Source organism: Equus quagga, chromosome 2, assembly GCF_021613505.1.
Source record: "Equus quagga isolate Etosha38 chromosome 2, UCLA_HA_Equagga_1.0, whole genome shotgun sequence".
NCBI classification, from domain to species: domain Eukaryota; kingdom Metazoa; phylum Chordata; class Mammalia; order Perissodactyla; family Equidae; genus Equus; species Equus quagga.
The window spans coordinates 28,866,091-28,891,762 of NC_060268.1; the positions used below are offsets into that span (position 1 = coordinate 28,866,091).

Here is a 25,672-nt window from a genome sequence, read left to right on the forward strand (position 1 = left end):
CCTTGGCCTCTGTTTTGATATTATCATGTTATTGCTGTGCTCGTATACTTTCTCTCAGAGCATGCAAGCCCTCCTAGGCAACGGCCCCTCCTGCTCCCGATATCGATATCGTTTCTCCATCTGTGCCCCCGGGCGGCCGCCGCCTGTCTTAGGTTGCCCCCCTCCGGGGGGGTCTTACCCATCATTGGCTAACCGGCCTTCTCACCTCCGGGTCACAGTTTGTTGGCAAGCTTTTTCCAGTGATTATTAATCCTTCCTGTGTCAGGGGCGGCTACAGTTAGCCCTGAGCTAACTACTGCCAGTCCTCTTTTTGCTGAGGAAGACTGGCCCTGAGCTAACATCGTGCCCATCTTCCTCTACTTTATATCTGGGACACCTACCACAGCATGGCGTGCCAGGTGTGCCATGTCCACACCCGGGATCCTAACCAGCGAACCCCAGGCCACCAAGAAGCGGAATGTGGGAACTTAACCGCTGTGCCACTGGGCAGGCCCTCTTACAGCCTTTTCTAACTCTTAAATTTTATGACTTCTTCTTATTGGTTTGGGAGGAATTACAATGGAATTACCCTAATTGCCAAATCCCATTGTCTTTTAGATAATAAGTCATGCTGAAATCCTTTGAGGATATTTATATTTAGTGATTGTGGAAAGGCAAGTGAATACCCTTGCTTTACAGAATTGAATAGCAAGCAAGTAATGTTTTCTTCCTTACAAGTATAGAATATAAAATCTCTTCAAAAATATTTTTTACTGTACTCCAAAGTTTAAATGGTATCTGAGAAAGAGGATGAAAAATCTTGACTTGTTTTAAAATATCCCTCCCTATTTCATAGCTAATCACACAGGTTTTATAAATTACAGTATAAGTGTTTTTCTTCCCTATGCAGTTTTAAATTTTGTTGGAAAACGGTTTGAGGAAATAATTTTATGTACATTCGTGATTTCTGCTGTGAACCTTTGCATCTTCCTTTGTTATGTTCCCAGAATCAATTTGAAGTACAAGTAAGCTATAATTAAAACTAAAAAGTAAAAAGAAACTTTGTTAGGACTATTATGTGCTACTTTTTAAAAACTTATTTATTAAAGAGTTTAATACATTCACATGGTACAAATTCAAAAGGTACAGAAAAGACAAAGCAAAATGTCTTCCTGTTCACTCCTGTCCCACAGCCCCTCTTCCTCTTTCTGGAAGCAATTACTGTTACCAGTGTCTTGTGTCTCTTTCAGAGATAGTCTATGTGGAAGTAAATAACTTTTTATTTAAAAATTATGGTTATTTTTGAATAGGTAGTACATGTACATGATAAAAAATTCAAAGTGTACATAGTGAGAAGAATTTTCTTTGCCCCCTGACAACTCTCAGTCCTGTTCCCCTCTCCAGAGACAGTCCTTGTTTCTTATATATCCTTCTGTATATAGCCTATCAATATATAAGCATTATTAGCGTACTAATATACCATTATTGTATTAATGATGGCTTCCATAATACCATCCCAAGTGTAGTCGATTTGTTTGGATAGTATGTTCAAAATGATAAAATTCCTCATATATAGAAAATTACTGTAAAGTTTGGAAAATACTTGCCATTGTACTACGTTCCCTTCAAAATTTTAAACTTCTAACACAGGCATGTACTGTCTTAACCTGTCTTTTTAGGGGTATTATAATCTTGGTATAAATAAGTAGGAATATATGAAACAAAAATATACACGCAATTAAGCTGAGAACATTTTGTTTCCAGGATTTGGGAAAGAAACAAGTTTCCTAATTCAAAAGTGCTTATAGAGCATCTCCTTTGAGCTACTGGCTTTGGGATAAGCTGTTTCGGAGGGACGTCCTTCAAAAACAGCTCCTGTCTCAGGAGCATGTAAGCCTCCAGCGCCCTAGATGTCGCTGTGACTCTGTGAAGGGGCGAGTATGAGTCTCTGTGGTTATAAAGTTGGGGGCGGAGTAGCGGAGAGTGGTTGGGAAATGATGGCTGATGAAGAGGAAGAAGTTGAGCAGATCTTACAGAAATTGCAGGTGGGGCGATAGATTAAAATTTACATGTGCTTTTGTTGCTCGGGAAGAAGCAGGGAGCCCAGTTTGTGCAGTACCTGCGAATTCCTTGGCACGTACACGACGCTGCATATGTCGGTGCCGTTGCTATAACAACTCCCAAGGGTGCAGCCGCAGCCGGTGAGGGGAGCCTGCTGGGCCGAGAGGAGGCCAGGGGAGGGGCGCAGCCGGTGTATTGGGACCTCCGGCTGCTGACCTGACTGCACTTAATTTCAGTCCTGTATTGAAGTGGATTTGTTGCTCCTAACTTTATACCTGCCCATTGTTAGCAAGTTTTTTTCTCGATTCACCCGTAACAAATAGCATACACATCTGTATGGTAGATCTGCAGGCGCTATTATCACATGTTCTCTTGATACACCTTTCTGCTTTGAAAATGGCAGCAGTCACAGTAGTGGCTTTGCACCGCGTGTGTCCTGGTTTCTCCCTGTAGGACTTATCAGTTTTGACTTTTTTGCACCCTTCTGCAATTCCAGTTTGGGGTCTGATACAGAGGGGCTAACTAGTTGTATGGCTCTTTACCTTTCTTTTAATAACCCACGATATTCCTTAAACCTCAGAAACTCAGTTCTTTGTGTTCTAAGACAGCCTGGAATTTAAACATTTAGACCTGTGACAGGCTTGTAACTTGCTTAAAGGCTTCTTAATGCAAAAGTTTAAACATTGATGAGATTTCTTTGTTTCTTGAGCAGATTAAAATAATGACACATTTTTGATCGTGAGCTTTATTTCACTTCCAGTTGACTTGGATTAAATTAGTTTTATTCCTGAGTGTGACTGGCTGCAATCAGAGATTTTCAGTCCTGGCTCCATATTGAAAACATTGTGTTTGTGTATCTACGTTTGTATATGTATTGCAAAAAATCTGAAAAGGCATACTAAACAGTGGTTATCCCTGAGGTTGTTTGGGCGTGATTATGAAGAATTTTTTACTGTGTACTTTTTACATGTACCTATTTGAATTTTAACAACTATTTATATATATTGATTTTGCCATGAAAAAAGTTATTAAAAATGTTCACTCCAGCAAATCAAAACCATACAAATTTCTTGCATGTTTGCTTTAATAACTGAAAGTAAACAAACAATAAGATCCTCTCTAAAATTCCTAATTTGTGTCCATGCTGATTGTAGGGCAAAAGGAAATGGGTTGTAATTTTTGCTGAGAACTGTCTTTTCCTGAGCTCATTTGTGGTAAATGCACTGAGCATCCAGGTAGAGGGTGCTTGGGTTATCTTGGGGTGGGTGGGAAAGGTGCAGGAGTGGAATGCGGGAATGGAGCAGAGGAGACGAAAAGGATAGTGATACTGCTATCTATGGGAATGGTGGTAGGCTTTGATTTCATTGTTATAGACGTTTTAGGGTAGAAGGAATGTATAAAAGGATATTTCTCAAAGTGTGTTTCACAGGCCATTTTCATTATAATTGTCTAGGGTGCTTGTTAAAATGCAGAATTTTGAGTTCTGCTAAAACTGCTAAAATCAGAACCTCTTCAGGCTGGGTCCTAGAAATAATACACATAATAAAAGTTGAAAAGCACTGCTGCAGAGGGTGCTAGTCCATTTTCTTTGTTCTGGGTAGGATTTTAAATTAAGTATAGCGTATAAGTGTTTGTTAGCGACAGGGATGACTGATTAATTCATTCAATCGACATATTTAATGAGAGCCTATCATGTCCCTAACCCTGTTGTAGTGCTCAGGTGTACCTCTAAACAAAACAGATTAAGTCCTTCCCATCACGGAGCTTACATTTCAGTGATGGAGAAAGACAACGTAGACAGTTAATGAATAGGCCACGTAATTTCAAATGATAAGTACTATGAAGAAAAACAAGTGTGATTTAACAGTGGGCAGAGGAAGAAGGGGTTACTTTAGTCTGGGTAGTCAGGAAAAGCCTCTCTGAGAAGTTGATATTTGAGCTGAGATCTAAATGATGATGAGGAATGAGCCATGCACAGATCTGGGGCAAGAGTGTCCAGGCAGAGGGAACAGCATGTATAAAGACCTCAAGGTGGGATTGAGCTTGGTGGATTTGAGGAAGTGAATGAAAGCCAGTGTGGCTTGAGTATGGTAGGAGGGGGAGTGGTAAGAAGTGAAGTTTGTGGTGGAGTGAGTAGTGGGAGGTCAGATCATACAGTCTTCTCTAGAGGCCATGTGAGGAGGTAGATTTTATTCTATCTCTAGTGGGAAACTATCTGAGGGTAGTCATAGTGGGATGGAGGCAGGTAGGTGGATTTAGGATGTGCTGTGGGGGTAGTTAAGACATGTTGGAATTATATTATATATTTCTGCTGCTCTTAGGTTTCAGGAAAGAATAGATAATGGAAAAGCTTTGTCTGGTGTTACAGGAAGATTCAGAGATAGAGGGATTTTTTTTGTTTCCTTTTTCTCCCCAAAGCCCACCAGTACATAGTTGTATATTTTTAGTTGTGGATCCTTCCAGTTGTGGCATGTGGGACGCTGCCTCAGCATGGCCTGATGAGCGGTGCCATGTCCACGCCCAGGATCCGAACCGGTGAAACCCTGGGCCTCCGTAGCGGAGCCTGCGAACTTAACCACTCGGCCACGGGGCCGGCCCGAGATAGAGGGATTTAAAAGAGGAAGGAGAACATTTATTTGGAAAGAATGCAAGAGAGCCAGAGGTGACTTGACAAAAGCAAAACAAAAAACACAAAACACAAGTATTTGAAGAGACAAAATCCTGCCATAATACCAAAGTTAGCAAGCTTAAATTGGTCTGTTTGTCATGGAAAACAGTGACTCCCACATGTTTATCATATTCATAAAGGTCATGTGTTTTCAGATACCAGCATAGGAAAAATTGGGGATAAGATCCTTTTTGTTAGCAACTTCAGTTTTAAGGGTAAATTTCAAAGTTTTATACTTTGAGGACCAGTACTAGATAGGATTATTTTAATAACTTTCGTTTTATCTCAAGTTGCAAAGTGTTTCCCCCTCCTGACTCTGGTATGTGAAGTGCTTAGTCATATTGGAAGCCCTATTGGGGCTGGGAGAGAGAACTATCATCATGCTGCAGAGACTGGCATGGGACAACGTGAGAGTGGGCCTGGGACACTGGCTACTTTCCCTCAGGATCTGTGGCATTTTGAGAGACCTGTCCACCTGCTTCTTGTTTCATTCCTAGGTGAGATAGAGGATCAGTATTTCTAGGCCAAGAGCTGGTATGGCTAGCCAGCCTCAAATTTCCTTGTTGGGTGTTCTCTCCACTTAATGGTAACATTCTTCCACTTCCTAGGAACTGGTAGATCAGCTCTATTCATTTCGAGACTGCTATTTTGAGACTCATAGTGTTGAGGATGCTGAGAGGAAGCAAGAGGATGTGCGGGAGGAGATGGAGAAGACCCTGCAGCAGATGGAGGAAGTAGTGGGTATGAGTCCCCAAACAACATGCAACCCCCTGCCCTTCACTGAAATGTGGTAGAGTTTTGCTCCCTGTCTCTGTAGTCTCTTTGGTATCCTTTTTGTGGCTGCTACAGGATGGTACAACAGAGTATTTCTTCTAAGGGCCCCTGTGCAGGATGGCAACCTTTCCTTCCTCTAAACTACTTTTCCTAAAGTTTGATTGTAGCAAATGCCATGAAATAAAAGAGTGTACTTGTTGCTTGAACTATTGCAGTAATCTTCTTAACTGACCTTTCTACCTCTAATTTCTTTTACTTCTAAATCAATTGCATGACGACCATGGAAATTATCTTTCTAAATCGTTATTTCATGCATTTAATCTTATTCTTTTCTCTGCCTCTTTGCTCCAGTATCTTCAAAGATTCCTACTATTGACTGGTTGAAGTCTAAACCCCTTAACATGGTATTCAAGTCTCCATTGTATGCCTCTTCTTTTTTTTATGCCCTTATCTCTGTCTGTTTACTTGCAGAGGAACTTTTTGTTTCATTTTAGCTGGACTATCCATTCTCCCATGAACATGCCATATGTATTTCTGCCTCTCTGTCCTTGTTTACATCATTTTCATACCTGGAGGGTCTTGTCTTTTCCCATTTTCACTTTTTAAAACCCATTCACTGGGTGCATGCCATATGCTCTTTTTCATTGTTGTTTTAATTTTTTATGTATATGCTTTGTTCTCTCTACTAGATTGTAAGCCCCTCAAGGGTACAGTAATGCTTTCTTTGTTACCCCATACCTAACATAGTAATCTGCCTATGGTAGGCTTTCAATAAGCGGTTTGTTCATAAAGATTTTCCTCAACTATTTCATTCCTAGAGCTGGCGTGGGGTTATTCCTTGAGGCAAGGTACCCTGGTTTTATCTGTAAGACTGCCTGGGATTTTCCACTTTCCTTTATCTTTTCCCCTTCCTCCTAGGTTCTGTCCAGGGCAAGGCACAGATTCTAATGCTAACTGGGAAGGCACTGAATGTGACTCCTGACTATAGCCCTAAGGCTGAGGAGCTTCTGTCAAAGGCTGTGAAGCTGGAGCCCAACCTGGTGGAAGCCTGGAACCAGCTGGGTGAGGTGTACTGGAAGAAGGGGGATGTTGCAGCTGCCCACACCTGCTTCTCAGGAGCCCTCACCCATGTGAGCTGCCCACTATCCCTCAGAAAACAGAGATGGGAAGGATGGGATTCCTTTAGTTCTGTGAGTTTCCCTAGGATATGAATATCAGAGTAGAACTGTAATGGAACTAGGAGAGCAGAATCAGAAGGGAGGAAGGATGAGAGGAGCAGACCTGGGTGAGGAAAACAGGGACAGGCACTGAGAAAGGAAGAAGATGATGGGATCAGGTTCAGGGGTAGATGAGAAGTGAAGAAGAGTTAGCAACCAAGTTGATCTTTGCAGATGGGGGTCTAAGATAGAGACAGCAGTAAGAATTAAGATGAAAAATTAGATTTAGAAGAAGATTGAGATTCAATTGACCTGAAAAGGGGAAATAGAATCAAGAAGGTTGAGTATACATATGTTTTCTCCATTTGCAGTGTAAGAACAAAGTCTCCCTTCAAAACCTGTCAATGGTGCTTCGCCAGCTGCGGACTGATGCGGGAGATGAGCATTCTCGCCATGTCATGGACAGTGTCCGACAGGCTAAGTTGGCTGTGCAGATGGATATCCATGATGGCCGCTCCTGGTGTGAGTGCTCTCAAAAGATCTCCAACAAGTTTCTTTTAGAATAGTGGTTCTCGACCATGGCTACACACCAGAATCATCTGGAGCCCATTCTGTTGAGTCTGAGTCTAACTGTGAAGCCAAAGCATCTTTGTTTTGAAGAGCCTGAAAGGTGTTTTGATGAGCAACTGTTCTAGGAACTGTTGGATCTTTTCATCTAAGAGAGGAGGCTTATGTTTCCACAGAAGCAAGGCAGGGCTTTTGTGTAGTCTGTTCAAGTTTCTCCTTTGGGTCCATGTTTGCCTCTTCATCCCATTGGAATTTGGAGTATACTAAATATAGTGTCATCACTGGTTTGTGTCAGATGTAGGGCCTTTCAAAGAGGCTTTGAGGGTCATCACAATAGTTATATCTTGAACTTGGGCTCTGAGATGGTCCACTGTTGTGTTTCTCAGTTTTTTTTCACCTGCTTTAGGTGGGAGAGAATGGCTTGAGTGGGCTGGAACTGAGTATTTCCTTTCTCTCATGTGGAAGGCTGGAGCCAGCTGGAGTTAGTTATTTCCCTTCCTCAGGTCACTTAGGCTCTGATAATAACCCAGCAGGTTAGGCTCTTGGTTAACTAGTTTCTTCTGAGGTTTCTTCTTCTGGAGAACAGAGTGCTCTAGCATGTTTCAAAATTGTTCCTTTTCTCCCTGCCCCTGCCAGAAGTACAAGGGGATTTTTCTCCCATATTTGCTGTGGAAATCTGGTTCAACTCCTGGAGGTAAATCTCACAGTACTGGGGGGGCCTCCATAGGACTTGGACCCCTGGAGTTTTTAACTCCCAGACCTGTCTACTCTGAGCCTCCAGCAATTTGTCAATTTTAGTTCAGGTTTTCCTACTCCACTGCTGTTTCCTGTGGCAGCTGGTGAGTTTCTGCTCTGGTAAGCCATAACTCCCTGTATTCACCTTTTTTCTCTCTGATTTTGGGGGCAGCAGTTTGTCCTGGGTTGTCCTCTTTCTTGCAGATCCAAGAAGAGTTCTGGATTTCTCAGTCTGTTCAGCTTTTTACTTGTTAGGATGGAGTGGTGACTTCTAAGCTCCTTACATTTGAAATCAGAAACCCTGTGTTTCTCTTTCAGATATTCTGGGGAATGCATACCTTTCTCTTTACTTCAATACTGGCCAGAACCCTAAGATCTCCCAGCAAGCCCTCAGTGCCTATGCCCAAGCAGTAAGTATTTATGGTCACCCAGGCCAGATGAATAGAGGTGGCAACAGAAGCAACAGTGTTGTTCAGTCTTCCTTGTAGCTCTTTAGCAAGCAGCATGGGCAGTGTTTGCTGACATCCAATGTCCGCAGAGGTGACTTATTTCATCTTATAACTTGAGTATTAGCAACCACTTGCTGTGGCGCTTCAGTGCTAGATATCTCCTTGAGCTGTGTAGATTTGTTATAGTCCTGTATAACCAAATCACAGAGCCCATCCCAACATGTTCATCCTTTTTAATGGGAAGTCTATATTAAAATAATGCTTATTAATATGTACATTTTTAAAGAAAAATGAAAACTCTAATCCTAAGTATAAATTAAGTGCTGTCCCCAGATTAACTATTAGATAATATGGCTCTGGGTTTCCCACAGGCAAAAATAGAAAACTGTGTAGCCCATTCTGTATCACTTCCTAGGGATTAATTCACTGGAGCTCATGCTTTGCTTAGGCTTTTAGACCATTTTTATGTTGATAGCCACTTGCACAGGGTTTCCTTCAGGCTTTAAGTGCCTGATTACTCGTTCTTAGAAGGTTCACGTTGGCCTTCTGAGCACTTTTTATTTAGGCCTCATATTCACCTTTCTTTTGCTTTTTGGCTTGTCTTTACATGGAAAGTTGCTTTTTACTGTTACTTATTTTGCTCTGTGTGGCAGAATAAAGAACACAGCTACTTTATATTCATGTTTGCAGTTCAGGTACTGTCCTTTGTTCATTCAGGGAACTTTTAGGCAGAGGAATTATATTTCACTCTAATTTGTTAACTTGGTGAATGTTTACATTTAAAGAATAATATGGTGTACTTTAAAATTTTGTATTTGGCTTCTGCTAAATAGTTGCTTTTAACTCTTAATTTCTTCACCCAAACATGCATTTTTAAACATATTCGAACCAACCATTAAAACCATTTTGATTCATGTTGTTTGTGCTGTTGCAGTGTGTCAGGCAATGAATAGAATTAAAAGCATAAAATGAACATAGCCGTGAACAAAGCCAGTAGTTTTTTCACAGCACATTTGTCTGCACTGTCATGTGGTTTCTGGCCATTCGTTTAGATTAGAGAATCAGAATTAGACTTTTAATGTGTGTTTTAAGGGGGCTTGGGCGATTCTGTCTGTGTCTGGAGGGGAGCTCATGGGCAGAGAAAATGCATTAAATCAACATCATTTCTTTCCTAGGTTTTTCTTATTTATATTATCGTCTCACTCTTTAAAAAATTTCTTTTATCAGAATGCTTTCACATATTTCTTCTATCTTTATACTAACGCATGGATAAATTATCATATTTTAAGGTTTCACAGACATACAAAAACCTTACATCCTTGACGTTTCCGGGTCTGAGTAAAATACCACAAAAACAGTTACTGTATAGCAGTGTGGGTAGAGGTAATGTTTTGACAAGGAAGAGACAGGAAGTTTTCCAGGGAAAGGAGATTTAGGACTGGTGGGTGTGGCCGTCCTTAAGACTGACACAAGGTCCACTGATGATCTTTTTGTCCCACTGTAGGAGAAGGTTGACAGGACAGCTTCCAGCAATCCTGATCTTCATCTGAACAGGGCAACGGTGAGACCTGTGGGCTGGTGGTCATTTAAAAGTCATATAAATAAGACATCTAGGTCTTAGCTTGGGAGGATAACTGACCTAGGGACAAGGTTGGGTACAAACTGTGAGAGGAAAGCCAAATTATTTCTAGGCTAGCTCAGTTAGACTTCAGAATCTGGCGGAGTCACTGGAAGGAAAGGAGAAGGGGCTGAGGAGGTGGGAGAGTGCATACAGGATTCAGGGGACAGTTTAGAAGGCTTTTCTGAAATCTTCATTATAAATATAAAAATAGGATGACCCACATGTGCGATTTCACTGTTTTAGAGTTTGGAAGTTAACTTTGAAATGATTCCATCTTTGGGGTTGTGATCACCTTAGCCAGGAAGAAGAATGTAGGTGTTATCATCTCCTCAGGTTGTTCGTTGTAGAACAGGAAAACTAATGAGAAGGAAAACAGTTTATTTCTCTAGATTCCTAGCCCATTGTGCCATTACTCCCCCCTGCCATAGTTTGTGCTAAAAAAACTTATAATTGGGAGGTTTGGGTTACTTCTTGTGCAGTTACATAAATATGAAGAGAATTACGGGGAGGCCCTGGAGGGCTTCTCTCGGGCTGCAGCGCTGGATCCTGCTTGGCCAGAGCCTCAGCAACGAGAGCAGCAGCTCCTGGAATTCCTGAATAGATTAACCAGCCTCCTTGAGAGCAAGGTAAAGATGTCTAAAGGCTGAATCCTCCCTTTTTATTGTGTTGTGGGTCAATAATAAAATATGCTGTGGTAGTAGTGACCGTATAGAAGTGGGTGGTGGGAGGGAAGGAGTAGACTCTCAAGGAGAGTGACTAGTTTCCAGCTTCTTATCTATTTTCCCTTCCTTTGCAGGGAAAGCTGAAGACCAAAAAGTTGCAGAGCATGCTGGGAAGCCTGCGCCCAGCCCATCTAGGCCCTTGTGGTGATGGGCGCTATCAGTCAGCCTCTGGGCAGAAGGTCTCCCTGGAGCTCAGGCCTCTGAGTGCGCTGCAGCCTGGTGTGAACAGCGGTGCTGTGGTCCTGGGAAAGGTGCTGTTCAGCCTGACCACAGAGGAGAAAGTCCCCTTGTGAGTTTCTCTTGCCTTTCCTCTTTTTCATCCTTTTGAACTAATTGGTCTCGCTTCCTAGCCTTTTTCTGACGTTGAGGACGTTGTTAGTGGTCACAGATTTGTAAGTTCTTCTTCCCTTCTGTGACTGAATGTCCTGTGAGCAGGTATTATTAGGTGATGTCTGACAGTCTCTCTGTAGATTCTGTCACTACCCGTTTTTTTCCTGAGCTTGCCACTCTGTAGATTCCTGTATTGCCATAAGGGTTAACTTTTTTTAAAAAATTAATTTTTTTATTGCAGTAAAATTGGTTTATAATAGTATATAAATTTCAGGTGTTCATCATTCTGTTTCGATTCCTATGTAGATTACATCATGTTCACCACCCAAAGTCTAATTACAATCCATCACCACACATATGTGCCTAGTCACCTCTTTCACCCTCTTGCCTCCCTCCTTCCCCTCTGGTAACCACTAGTCCAATCTCTGCCTCTGTGTGGTTGTTTGTTGCTGTTTTTATCTTCTACTTATGAGTGAGATCATATGGTATTTGACTTTCTCCCTCTGACTTATTTTGCTTAGCATAACACCCTCAAGGTTGATGCTTGTTGTCACAAATGGCCAGATTTCATCATTTCTTATGGCCGAGTAGTATTCCATTGTGTGTATATGACAGCTACATTTTTTATAAGACAGATGGAAACCTTGAAATTTTCCTACCTCTTTGTGTTTTTATGATTACAGAAGTTGAAGGAGGAAGAATTCTCAGTCCTGTTTGGACTTAGGTATGCCTAGGCAGTTCTGGAAGGTGAGCTTTGAGTGAGAATTTAAGGCCTGGTGGGGAGATTGTCTCAAATGTTATTTTATTTACTGAGCATCTGCTATACATGTCATAGGGAGTGAAAAAAAAAGAAATGTGAAGGACCCAAGTGAAGGATGCTTATAGTCTAGTAGAGGAAATGAGTTAAGAATATTCATTTAGAAAATTTCTATCTCTTGAAAAATTAGAGTTTAGTCAGTGCCATCACTCCTTCACTCACTTCCTAATCCCTGACTGACTGCCTTCCTTTTTCTGTTTTCTACTGAAATTGTTTTTTCTAGGATCACCAGTGTCTAATCCAGTGGCTTCCGCTACCTGACTCCATAACATTCTGACCTATCTCCTACTATTTCGTTTCATATCCCTTCTGCTCCATCCAAACTGAAATGCTCACAATTCCCATTGTGTGCCTAAGCTTTCTCCGTGGCATTTTCTAGAGGTATATGTACTTATGAGTTGAAGAGCAAGAAGATAGTTGAGAAAAGTTTAGTTAACTGGAGCAGACCCTAGAGCTAAGAGAAGTGAGAAAGAGACACAAAGGTAGGTTTTGGGGGCCTTGAGACCAAATAAGTATTTTGCCACTCCTTCGTTTCTCTTTTTCTTAACTTCTAAATGTTAAGTTATGGGAGGACTGTGTTTTTGTTCCTTTCCTCTTTTATCTCTATACCAGGATGGCAAATAAGTGCCAGCTTTGATCACATGCCAGTGGCTGCCTGACTTACTGTGTAGAAGGATTCCGAGGCTTTGACTGGATTCACCAGGAGAATGCTGTGTTTGATGCAGTGTTTGCTGTGAATTCTGGTGTGCCAGCTGATGGCATGAGCCCCGATTCTTCACCATCTCATTTATACATCATCTTGTTTGATGATGTATAAATTCAAGGCTTTCTTCTATGCTCGCAGGTGTATCTCCAGCCCAGGTGTCATTTCCAAGTTTCGGATTCTATATCCAACTGCCTCTGGGCTCCTGTCAGAAATCTCTAACTCACTGTGTTCAAAATTGCTTACCTCATCTCTCTTTCTCAACCTGCTTCTCCTCCCTGAATTCCTTGTCAGTCAGTGGTACCACCTCTAGTCAGTCAGTTAATTTAGACTTCTAGAAGTTTTCTAGACTTCTCTCTTCTCCTGCATTGAGGCAATCATCAAGTCCAATGGATTTGCCTTTTTGTCCCTACTTCTCTGTCTCTACTAACTTAATTCAGCTGCATATCACTTCTCTAGACAGGTCTCCCGACTCCCTGCTTTTCCTCCAGTGTTCCACAGTGCAGAGAAATATTTCCCAGACGCAAATCTGACCATTGCCGTTTCTTATTTAAGATCCTTTACTGATACTGTGGAACTTTTAGGATAGTTGGAACTCCTTAGCTTAGCATACAACGCCTTTCATGATTTGCTCCCTGCCTACTTCTTTCCATGATCTTCTGTCCCTTTCCCGCTTTTGCCTTTTGTTCCAACCATGGGATTATTTCGTATGTTTCAGAACAGCTATTTTCATGCCTCTGTGCCTTTACACAGTTACTGTGCCTGGATAATGCTTTTGCTGCTTCTTGATATAGATGACATTTTTTCCCCCAACATTGTATTATAGAACTTTTCAAACATACAGCAAAATTGAAAGAATTTTACAGTGAACATCTGTGTACTCAGCCACCTATATTCTACTATTAATATTTTACTGTACTTAGTTTTTCCCATATCTCTCTATTGTCATATTCGTCCATTGACCCATCTTATTTTTGGTATGTTTCAAAGTAAATTGCAGACATCAGTATCCTTTCTTCTGAATACTTCACTATGCAATTATTAACTAGAGTTCAGTATTTGTTTGCAATTTTCTTCTTTTTTTGTAAAATTTCCATACAGTGAAATGTACAAATCTTAGTATACATTTGTTAAGTTTTGACAAATGCATACACCTATGTAACCCAAATGCCTATTAAGATAGAGAACATTACCAATACCCCAGGAAGTTCTCTCATGTTCCTTCCCAGTCAATCCCTGTTCCTGTCCTCCCGGAGGTTTTTTATTTCCAGTGAAGATTTGTTTTCCTGTTTTAACCTAGCTAATTTTTCATTCTTTAAGATTCAGTTTGAGAGTCTCTTCAAGGAAACCTTCCCAGCTTTCCAGTTTTGATTTAGACATTTCTCCTCTGGGTTCCTACAGCCCAGCCTTTGACATCACTGAATTCAGCACAAGGGAAAAGTTATTCTAGCACCTAACACAGTTGTGCTGTAAGTGATGGTTAATTGTCTGACACCTGCCAGACTATAAGCTCACTCATAGCTGGATTGGTGTCTTACTGCTAAGCATGATGCCTGACACATAATAGGTATCCAGTGAAGGTTTGTGGAATTAAATTTAATTGATAGTGATGGTTAGAGAGTTTGATGAAAGTTGTGATAGTTAAATTGTTAGACCAGGAACAATGTTTGAGCTGCAACATTTTGAGCTAGTTTATTATTAATATTTGTTGAATGGCCTCGGTGTGCATATGTCCCAAGTTCTTGGCAAAGTGACATATTGATGAGTTGTGTGTATGTTCTCTAAAAGATACTATTATATATCTAAGACAAATGAGGGACTCAGACATACATAGTAGATGATGGTACCTGTCTTGGGTTTTCTAAATAAGTAACTGAGAAAGCACGTGTTTCTTTTGCTCATATTTTAAAACCACTGTTTCTGTTCTTTTTCCCTTTCTTCCCATCTCTTAATCCATCCTAACTTGGCAGTACCTTTGGCCTAGTAGATTCAGATGGACCTTGCTATGCAGTGATGGTGTATAACATGGTGCAGAGTTGGGGAGTGCTCATTGGGGACTCTGTAGCCATCCCTGAGCCCAACCTTCGGCTTCACCAAATTCAGCACAAAGGAAAGGTGAGTGATGGCTAGGATTCTTTCCCGGCTCATAGGCTCTGAAAGTGGGACCAAGTTTATCTCTTTAAAAAAAGTGTGTAAAGTAATGCTTGTATGTATGTGTGTGTGATATCATATATATATACACACATACACGTGTATGTCATTTTTTGCTAAAAATGGGAACTATTGGTAAACAAAAAGAATTAAAAAAATGGACTGAACAAAGACAAGTACTGTATAATATCACTTATATATGGAATCTAAAAATGCTAAACTCATGAAAACCCAGAGTAGAGTGGTGGTTACCACGGGGTGGGGGAACTGAAGAGATGTTGTTTAAGGATAACAAACTTGCAACCAGGAGATAGAAGTCCTGGAGATCTAATGCACGGCACGGGGATTTTAGACAGCAATGTGGTATTAAAAACTTCAGAGTTGCGAAGAGACTGCATCTTAATCGTTCCCACCACAAAAGAGAAAGAATTTTGTGATGTGATAGAGATGTTGTTAGCTAATGCCACGGTGGTAATCATATTGCAATATATAAATGTATCAAATTAACACTTAGTCCGCCTTAAACTTACACAGTTACATGTCAATTATCTCAATAAAAATAAATTTAAAAAAATGGACTGAGGGGGCCGGCCCAGTGGCGCAGCAGTTAAGTTTGCACGTTCCGCTTCTCGGTGGCCCGGGGTTCACTGATTTGGATCCCGGGTGTGGACATGGCACCGCTTGGCAAAAGCCATGCTGTGGTAGGCATCCCACATATAAAGTAGAAGAAGATGGGCATGGATGTTAGCTCAGGCCCAGTCTTCCTCATCAAAAAGAGGAGGATTGGCAGCAGTTAGCTCAGGGCCAATCTTCCTTAAAAAAAAAAAAAAAGAAAAAATGGACTGAAATATTGTCACTCAGATGTTATTACTGTTAACAGTTTGGTATGTATACCTCCAGTCTTTTACCTTTTCATAAATATATACACACACATTCATATGTATGTTTTTAATCACAAGTGGAATATTATATACAAATGTTTATGAACATTTCTTGTGTTTTTACATATTCTACAACATTGTTTTGAATTGACACATGGAGGTGGTGATAAAGATGAGGATGATAGTTAAAATTTCTTGAACTCTTTACTGACTGCTAGACGTTGTGCTAAGAGCTTTGCTGCCTGCACTGGCTCATTTAATCCTCACAAAAACTCTCTGAGAGTAGGTATTTAACCACTTTTTCACCATTTAGACTGAAGGCAAGCAAACCATAGCCCATTGACCAAATCTGGCTCACTTGTCTGTTTTTGTGTGGCTTGTGAGCTAAGAAAGGTTTCTATAGTTTTAAAAGAAAAAAATTGAAAGAATAATAATAATTTGTGATACAGGAAAATTATAAGAAACTCAAATTTCAGTGTCCATCAGTAAATATTTCTGAAACAAAGCCACACTCATTTGTTTACTATTGTCTGTGGCTGCTCTTGCGTTACAGTGTCAGAGTTGAATAGTTCTGTGACAGAGACCATATGACCCCCAAAGCCTAAAATATTTATTATTTGGCCCTTTTCAGAAAAAAATTTGCTGTCCCAGATCTAGATTATTTCCAATTTTTCCCTATAATAAAAATATCGTAGTAAATATTTTTGTATCTGCCCTTATCCATAATTATTTCCCTAGAAGAATTTCTAAAGTAGAATCCTGGCTCCTAAGGGTCTGCAGAATTCTAAGACTTTTGATACATATGCCAAATTATTTTTGGGGCGGTTGTACCAGTTATTACCAACAGTGGATGTGAGTAATTCTTTCCCTGTAGTTTTCTTCTCAACTCTGTGTAGAAACCTTTGAAAAATTTTTTGCTGATTTTATATGAAAAATATAGCATGAATATTGTTTGGTTTTGGTTTCTTGATTATTGATGAGGTTGAACATTTTATCATGATTATTGACTATTTGTATTCCTTTCATAAAGAGCCATTTTTTGGGGATCACTTGCCCATATTCCTGTTAAAATGTTTAAAAAACAATGGTTTATTAGAACTCTTTAATTTACCTCTTTGCTTTGACTTAAAAGATCCTCCTTCATGCTCCAAGTGGAACAGTATTTTTTGGATGAAACTCTTTTAACAATGTATTTTACAACTTAAAGTATGTTTGAACTGATGAAGTGAGCTGATATCTTTTCTGTTATTAGGAGCATGTCTAAACCACACGTTCTTCATGTTGATGTAAAAGGAGAAGTAACTTTAATTTATGTTTGGCAGATTAATTTAGGGCCTTATAAACACCTGGACTAAGAGTTTCTCAGAATTTCCACTGGCTCTGGCTGAGTGCTATGTGTATCTGGTTATAATTGTCAACAAACATTGTGGTAAGGGCAGATTTTGTGGGAGCTGGTGGCACCCTTTTTTTAGGCAGTGCCAGGAGCTTGTCTTCTTTTGAATCAGAGAATTGTCCCATTCTTATAGTGACACTACTAGCACTCTACCTGCTCCAGATTTTCCTTCTGAAGATTGAAAACTTTGGGAAGATTATATCCCCTTTGTTAGCTCAGCTTTGTTTAATGTGAGGTGGAGGTAAGGGGTGTAGATACTGACAGGGGAGAGAGGGGGAGAAAGTCACAGGTTGTGTATCCCTGTGCTGGAGTTTCTTCTATCTCAGGATCTATAATGAATCTCTGTATATTTGTCTTTTCTAGGACTATTCCTTTTCCAGTGTTCGTGTGGAGACACCCCTCCTGCTAGTGGTGAATGGGAAGCCTCAGGGCTCCAGCAGCCAGGCTGCTGCCACAGTGGCATCGCGGTCACAGTGTGAATGACCTTCCTTGACTTGCATGTTAAAGAGGCAGTGGAAGCGAGGAGATAAGCTCAGGGGCACCCAGCAGCCGGACCAGCCATATCCAGTGACTCAACCGGAATGGGGGGATGTTTAAGATGACAACCTTCCCTTCCTGTGCCCTGTAAGACACTTTGTGTCCATTCTTTCTCCTGTGCTGGTCCAGTACTCTCTGGGGCCACATAGTCCACTGGTGTATTTCTCCTGCCTCTTTTGTTGCTCTTCTGTGTTTTAGGTAAAGAGCATGGAATTGGGATCTTGCCATGGGACAGAGTCTCCAAGGTTCCTGTTCTTGCCTCCTTCCTGAGCCTCATGTGTATATATCATTTCAGTATTTATTGCTAAGGGAGGGGGCTTAATTTTTTTATGGCTTGGTTTTTGAGCAATTTTAATTTTATTTTTATTTTTGAAATTTACAACCTTCCCCTTCTTTGGGGCTGGATCAGAATTAAATTTGTTTGGAAGAAAATTACTGTGTACTTTGGCCTGCTTTGTTCTTTCCAGGCTTGGATTCTTGCTTTTAGGATCACTTCAATCCATTAGAGTAATCCCTCCCGCTTTTTTTTCTTTATACAAAATAGTTTATTTCTCTCCCACTTAAAAGAATACTGGCAAAGGGCAGCCCAGGGCAGGAATGACAGCTCCGCAAGGTCGTTGGGAACCAGCTTCCTTCCATTTCCCCATTGTGTCGTCCCTAGGGGTGATCCTCATCATGCTCCAAGATGACATCAGTACTGTTCTAATAGTGTTACCAGGCTGAAAGACTAGAGCGAACTAGATATTCAGTTTCTTTAGATTCTAATGGTACATTTTATAACAGTTTCTGTTAAAATCCTTGTGGAAAAATGGGACAGTGTGAGGGAATATTAATGACCAACTGAGTGGTTTTAACCAGAGAGTACATTAATGGATACAGATTAATTTGGAAGACTTTTAGTGATATGGCTCAGGTTTTTGTCCTTGGTCCAGTCCTGTTCACCTCTTGATCAGTGACTTGAAAATCACTGATGATTTATTAGATTTATAAAGTGTGTAAGATGCAGAGGACCCTTCAGAGAATAGATGATAGACTAAGCATCTATCTAAAGATGTTATAAGGGCTGAATTTAAAATTTTGAAGTCCATTCTTTTGGTCCCAAAGGCCAACTTTCTGAGGTGTATCTTCAACATCATGTATGAAAAATTACTGGAAGTTTTAGTAGGCAAGATAAAGTCAGTATGAGTAACCACTGTGATAGAGTTGCAAAAAACACTCTTTTTAGACTGTACCAATGAATCTTGTAGCCAGAGAGAGATTTTAATACAGTGTCTTTAAGATCACATGTGGAGCCTTGTATCAAATTCTTGTGGTTGATTTTGAGGGCTACAGTCATGGAAAAGTGATCAGAAACTTGAGGGGGTGTAGAATATCTTGAGAAATGGTTGGAAGCAACTGGGGAAGTGGGGGGTGGGCGAAGTGTGTGCATTAGAGTCAGAGAGATGAGATCCAATAACTGTTCCCCTTTTACTCAAGTCCTGAGATAATTTGACATGTTCTGTGTTGGGTTAGGCAATAGAAAAATGGCCAGTAGCTGGTAGAAGCAGAACTTCAAAGATTTAATGATTAAATATATGTACAAATGAGTATGCAAAATGTGTATATACAGTTGAAAGAGTAAGTAGAATACTTTTGAAAATGTCCATCTGGCTTAAAAACTAGAATATCACTAGTATCTTAGAAGCCCTGTATGTCTCTCCATGATCTCATCTCATTTGTTTTCACAGCTGTATAATATCTCATTGTAAGATTATGGCACAATTTATTCATCCTACCATTAAAAGATATTTGTTTTTTGTTGTTGTTATCAAGGTAGTATATTATTAATATTCTGTACATGTCCTAATGTGTATGTGTAAGAGTTTCTTTTATAGCAATGGTTCTCAAAGAGTGGTCCCCAGACCAACAGCATCAGCATCACCTGGAACTTCTTAGAAATGCAAATTCTCAGGTCCCAACCCCTGAGTTAGAAATTCTGGGGAAGAGTCCAGCAATCTGTGTTTAACAGACTCTCCAGGTGATTCTGATGCACTCTAACATGCAAAAACCACCGTTTCAGAGTATTGGCACAAGAATGGAAATGCTGGGTCATAGAGTATACACATGCTCTTTGAGAAATATCAAACGTTTCCAAAGTGGTCGTACCAATTTATGTGTTTGCTATCAGTGGATGATTTTTCCTAATGCTCCTCATCCTCTTCTACATTTGGTGTTGTCTTACTTTTTAGAGATTGCAAATATAGGAGATTTAAATGATACATTCTTGTGACTTTAATTTGCATTTCTCCCATTGTTAATGGGCTTGAGCATCTTTTTGTAAATTTTTGAGCCACTAATTTTTCTCATGGTAAAATGCCTGTTTATGTCTTTACCCTCTTCTGTATTGGATTTCAAATTGATTTGTAGGACTTATTTATCCCCTGTACTAATCTCTTGCCATTTTATGTGCTGCAAACATCTAACAGTTTTTACCTTGTCTTTTTATTCTCTGTGTTGGATCTTTTGTTGAACAGAGTTCTTAATTTTATTATTATTGAATTTATGAATCTTTTATTTTATGGTTAGTATCATTTTGGTTTAAGAAGTCCTTTATCCTGAAGTCATAAAGACATTTTCCTTCTATTGCTTTATGAAGTTTTATCATTTTGTCCTTTTCTTTCATTATGACTTTTCTTAATGTTGTGTTGTGGGTATATATATATTTTTTCTTAATGAGTAATTAATTGGTCCAGTACCTTTTATTAAAGAATTCGTTCTTTAACCATTGATCTTTAAAGCTTAATCTGTCTTAAACCAACTTTCCATGTATATATATCGATCTGTTTCTGAGTTCTCTATTCTGATGTATTCTGGTCTTTTTGTTTATTTCTATACCAATACCATATTGTCTCATGGTTTTATCCAACGTCAGTGTCTGATCAGATAAGTTCTTTCGTGTTATTCTTAACAAGTGACACATTTACATTTTAGAATCAGCTTGTAAATTTTCCTGAAAAACTCTGGGACTTTGATTGAGATTGCATTGAATTGATAGCTTAATTTAGAAAGAATAGACGTCTTTATAATATTGAATCTTCTTATCCATGATTTTCTTCATTTATTTAGCTCTTCTTCAATGTCTTTCAATATAATTGTACACTTTTTCTGGAAAAGTCTTTAATTTATTAGATTTATTCCTAGATACTTCATCATTTTTGATGCTATTGTAAATAGTATAATTTTAAAAATTACATTTGCTAACTGTGCTTGGGGATAGAAATGCAGTTGGCTAGTTTGTAAATTTTTGTGGCTATGCTCTTTTTAGAACTCTCTCATTCTAATAATTTGTTGATTCCTTTGAATTTTCTGTGTGCAAATAATGACTGTTTTATGTCTTCCTTCCAATCCTTTTACCATTTATTTTGTTTTGTTTTCTGCATTAGTTAGGACCTCTAGTATGCTGAATACGAGTGACGGTTACAAGCATCTTTGTCTTGTTTTTGTACTTAAAGGAAATATTTTCAGTATTTCAATATTAGATGTTGTATGGTTTTACATACACCAGCTTCTAGATTTCAAACCTGTTTTGAGTTTTTGTCATAGAAGATGTTAAATTTTATCTAATGTTTTTTATGTGTTTATTAAGATGGCAAATGATTTTTCTTTAATCTGTTAATGTGGTGAATTAGAGTACTCAACTTTCAATTAATAAACCAAACTTGCATTCTTGGTATTTGGTCAGGATGTATATGTATTTTATACATTGCTGGATTCACTTGTGTAGTATTTAGAATTTCGTATCTGTGGGTCACAAGTGATATTAGTTTATAAGTCTGCACAGTCTGTCATTTTTATTTCTTAATCTAGTCTGGTTTTGTTATCAAAGTTATGCTAAGCTCATACAATGAGTAAAGAGTGTTTCTTCTATGTGTTTATTTGAAAAGTTTATAGAAAATCGGTATATTTATTGGTAGAACTTGCTTGTAAAGTCATCAGCACCTGGTATTTTCTTTATGGAAAGATTAACTACTGATTTATATTTTTTAATGTTTATTGGATTGAATTATTCAAGCTTTCTCTTGATTCAGTTTTGATATTTTGTATTTTTTTTTAGTAATTTATCCATTTCATTTAAGTTTTCAAATTTACTCTGCTAAATTATTTGTAGTGTTTTCCTTATTGGCTTATTCTCTGTGATATCAGTAATTTTGTTCCCTTCTTCTCTACAGATGCTGTTTATTTCTATCTTATCTCTTTTCTTTCAGCAGTTTATTTCATACAAGCCTTCAAAGAACTTGACTTGGTTTACCCTCACCTTTTTTTTTTCTATTTTATTAGTTTTTATTTTTATCTTCATAATACCCTTTTTTCTCCTTCCCAACTGTTATAAGAGTGCTTATTCATGAGCTGGGATATAGTTTTTATATCTTAGATGCAACATGACACTCCCTTGTTTTATCTTTGTTTTCCTTTATTTGTGATGTTGAGCATCTTTTAATAAAATACTTGTTAACTACTTATTTATTTGATGTGAAATGTAAAAGAGGGCATTCAAGACCGAGGAAGCTGTATTAAAGAAAAAAATTTAGGGAGAATGTTTAGGAAATGGTACATTGTACATTCTATATTATATGGCACATATTGTACATTCTACATTCTATATTATATGGCACATATTTTATTATAATTACTTGCTTGTATGGTTTGAACTCTTTAAGGATAGACACTAATTCATACTTATAGTTCTAGACATTATTATATACATTTGAGAGTGTTAGAACGTTCCTGACTTAATAACAAATGGCCAGCTGGCTGGATAGATGACAGGTTAGGAAAACAGGCTATATTAGACTAATATAGAGCGTGTTGCTGCCTTATGTGCAGAATAATAATGATTTTGAAACTTTATTCTATTGGCTTGAAGAGCCTATAGAACAGGGTTCCTGCTCTGGTAGTTGTTTTTCTTGTAGGTCAACATGGCCTGTAGCCTTTCAGAGAAACTGGAAATTGTGCTCTTTATCAGAATACGGGACATAGAGGTCAGAATTAGGGAACAAGAGGATGCAATATATCAGTTATTGTTCAGTCATGGGAGCAGAGCCTTTATGAATTATGGGATAAGGGATTTATTATACAAATTAGACCTTATGCAGTTGTCAGAGGAGCTAGAGAAGCGAAGGACCTGGAGGACGTTAAGACTCACCAGCCAGTCAATCTGAGAGGCCAAGAACACCCAACCATTGACATGGGACTGCAGAGGGAGGGCTTGTGGGCAGGTCTCTGGGAGGCTATGCCTCTGTGTAAACACAGCCTCTGTGGGTCTGCTGCCAAGTGTCTGTGGTGGGCTGCAACCACTGTTAGCCAGCGAGTTTGGCAATAAAGAACAGGACAGAGTTGAGGAGAGTGAGGACAAGCTGGAACTCGTTGGCACTTCCGTGTCTGTCTGTTACCACATCTTGCCACAGCAACCTTCAAAGTAATGGCTTCTGATTCGTTTCTACCTTCCAGGTGTTGTGAAAATTTATTTTTGGCCAACTCGAAACCAGAACTGTACAGGGAAGAGGATTCTTGGAAATGTCGTTCCAGCGTAGCAGGTTGATAGGGTAAAAACCAAAATGTAAGACTTCGAAGAAGATATTCCAAGAGTAGAGCAGGAGTTGAGGGTTATAACTAGGTTCTACAGGGGAAGGAAAAAAGACCTAATTACAATGATTAGGGGAATAACTGAAGGGAGAAAAGCCCAGGGTATTGAGTCTGTGAGTTAACCATGAATACAGTGAACCTGGGTAAGTGCCAAAGCTCAGACGGTTTCTGATCTGTGGATGTGATAAGGATAGCCCTGGTGAATGAGTCAGAATCTTACTGAGTGCTGCTTTCTACATGGACACTTCTTCCTCATTCCGTCGTTAAATGATTGTGGCCTTAGGAGTTCTACCATGGCCTACTGCTTTTCTTGCTCAAAACATTTTCTTTGGACTATTTCATTGATAACTATGTGTTCAATTACCAAAGTACCAATTTTCCTAAATCTGTATTTCCAGATCTTCTACCTTAGCACTAGTCATAAATTTACACTGGCTTACTAGGCTGTATGTGCCATAAACACTTTAAATCCAACATGTCTGGAATAGAGCGCATCTCTAGCAACCACCTCTGTTTCCATATTAGCAGCTGACATCACCATGTATTCAGCTATCCAAGCCAGAAACCTGGGAAGTCACGTCTGACACTTCCTTCTCCATTTCCAGTATCCAATCTATCACTGGATATGTCAATCATATCTCTAAATATCTCTTTATTCATTTCCTTTCCATTCATATTGTCTTCATCCAGTAGTTGACCGTTTCTTGCCTGACTATTGGACTGGTCTTTTTATTTTCCCTATCGCTGAAGTCTTCCTTTCTCCGTTTTTTTCACTTTTTAATAATCATGATCATAATTTTAGTATTGTCCAATTTTTAATCTAGTAAGTAGCAGAGCCAGGATTTGAAATTTTAACTGTTAGTCTGCTTTGAAGGCTGTGGGTACTTTCTTACCTCTCTGAGATTCAATGTGGCTATCTGTAAAATGGAGATAATATTAATTCCTACCTTGTGGGATTGTTGTGAGGATTCAGTGAGCTGACATGTGTCCTACAGGTGGTACTGGACAAGCAGAGACAAGCAGGACACCGTTCGATTATGCTGGAATTCCAGCTGTATTGGAGCTGGAATTTGAAGCCTGTCATCCTGACCCTAGAGCTACACTCTTGTCCATTATGCTAACGTGCTCTTTTACTGTTTCACAAGTGGAAAATGCTGCCAACTTGACCTTTCTCAAACACAAATCTGATCATGTTATTTCCTTGTTTAAAAGCTCTTAGCAATTCTATAATTCCAGTAAGATACTCCTTCATGTCGGCCACAGCCTCCATGTTTTGGTCTGCTTATCTCTATTACCTCATTTCTGCCCTCTTCTTTTAATCTTATTGCATGGCAACCCCAACATATTTTTAATATCTGGAAATTTCTGTGCTCTTTCATTTCTCAGTACTTTTACACATATGATTTATTCTGCTTGAAATGTGTTGTCCTCACTACTGGAGAGCTCCTAATTGTCCTTTGAGATTCAGCTCAAACATTACCTCTCTTGTAAAACTTTCCTGAGTGGACCTGAGGTAGATTTTGATGTGTCTGTCACTGTGCTCTCAGAACACTTATGACGTTGTGTTTTAATTATTTGCCACTTTCCTGTAGGCTGTGAGCTTTTTGAAGGTACTCATCTTTGTGGTCTTAGATCCTAGCTCTTAGGTCTTAGATTCTAGTACCTGACACAAGCGCTCAAGAAATTTACCTGGAACCAATGAATGAACTTTAAAAGAGTTTTTATGCTGTTTGCATGGTAGTCTCCTATTTTAGTTCATGGTTATGACTGGCCCTTGGTGTCAGGATTCTGTTAGCACTTCCCTTCTCTTCTTGCTGATCTACCTACATCTGTGATTTGTAGAGTCATAGAGTGTCAGTGTTGAAAGTGACCTGGGAGGCAATTTCCTTCAATACTCTATCTATTTAATTTTATATATTTTATCTCCAGATGTGTGTAGCTGCATTTCTCATCCTGTCATATATTCCTCTCACCTTTCTTCTTGTGGGAGCCTGTCTCTCTGCATCAGGCCAAGAAATCTGCCTCGTTACCCAGGAAAGGAAGTTCTTCCCCTCCCCTGTCAGCAACTTGCCAGCCTGTTGAGTATTAGGGAACCACAGTCCCTGGTACTCGCATGTTTTATGGCCTTCATTATTTCTAATATCGATCTTTTATGCTGAAGTGTTAGGTAATTTTTCTATTCTCGTAAAATATTTGAACACAAATACTATTTTTTTCCAAATGAAACTGTCTTGTTAGGATCACTCTACCTATAAGCCAGAATCACATTTTCAGTTTCCCTTGGTTGGTTTTCAGCACAATCTCAGCTCCTGGAAGGTTTGCAGAGAGCAGGCGATCATGGGAAAGTTCTCATGGAAAGCTGTACATGTGTATATACATGTTGATGGGGTTGATGGAATGGAGATAAGTGGGAAGATAGAGGAGAAAGAAAACTGCTCTGGCCTCTTACTCAACATGAGAGGCAGCAGCGTACAGTGGGAAAGAGAATTGGATTGTGGTTTTCTG

General features: G+C 39.4%; 1 protein-coding gene across 1 annotated transcript; it reads left to right on the top strand.

The window, feature by feature from the left end:
* The first annotated feature begins 1,951 nt into the window (after positions 1–1,951).
* On the top strand, positions 1,952–20,128 carry TTC5 (tetratricopeptide repeat domain 5). The gene is made up of 10 exons (XM_046655148.1): positions 1,952–2,024; positions 5,317–5,449; positions 6,401–6,612; positions 7,011–7,161; positions 8,260–8,351; positions 9,895–9,951; positions 10,491–10,637; positions 10,808–11,022; positions 14,554–14,698; positions 17,372–20,128. Exons 1-10 carry the CDS (start codon positions 1,974–1,976, stop codon positions 17,489–17,491), a joined length of 1,323 nt encoding a protein of 440 aa, XP_046511104.1. The 5' UTR covers positions 1,952–1,973; the 3' UTR covers positions 17,492–20,128.
* The last annotated feature ends 5,544 nt before the right edge of the window (positions 20,129–25,672 follow it).

Excerpts from the sequence above, each read along its gene's own strand:
- TTC5 (XM_046655148.1), top strand. The coding sequence starts at position 1,974 with ATGATGGCTGATGAAGAGGAAGAAGTTGAGCAGATCTTACAGAAATTG. Across the intron at positions 2,025-5,316 it reads AGATCTTACAGAAATTGCAG|GAACTGGTAGATCAGCTCTA; the intron begins GTGGGGCGATAG and ends TCCACTTCCTAG. Across the intron at positions 8,352-9,894 it reads TCAGTGCCTATGCCCAAGCA|GAGAAGGTTGACAGGACAGC; the intron begins GTAAGTATTTAT and ends GTCCCACTGTAG.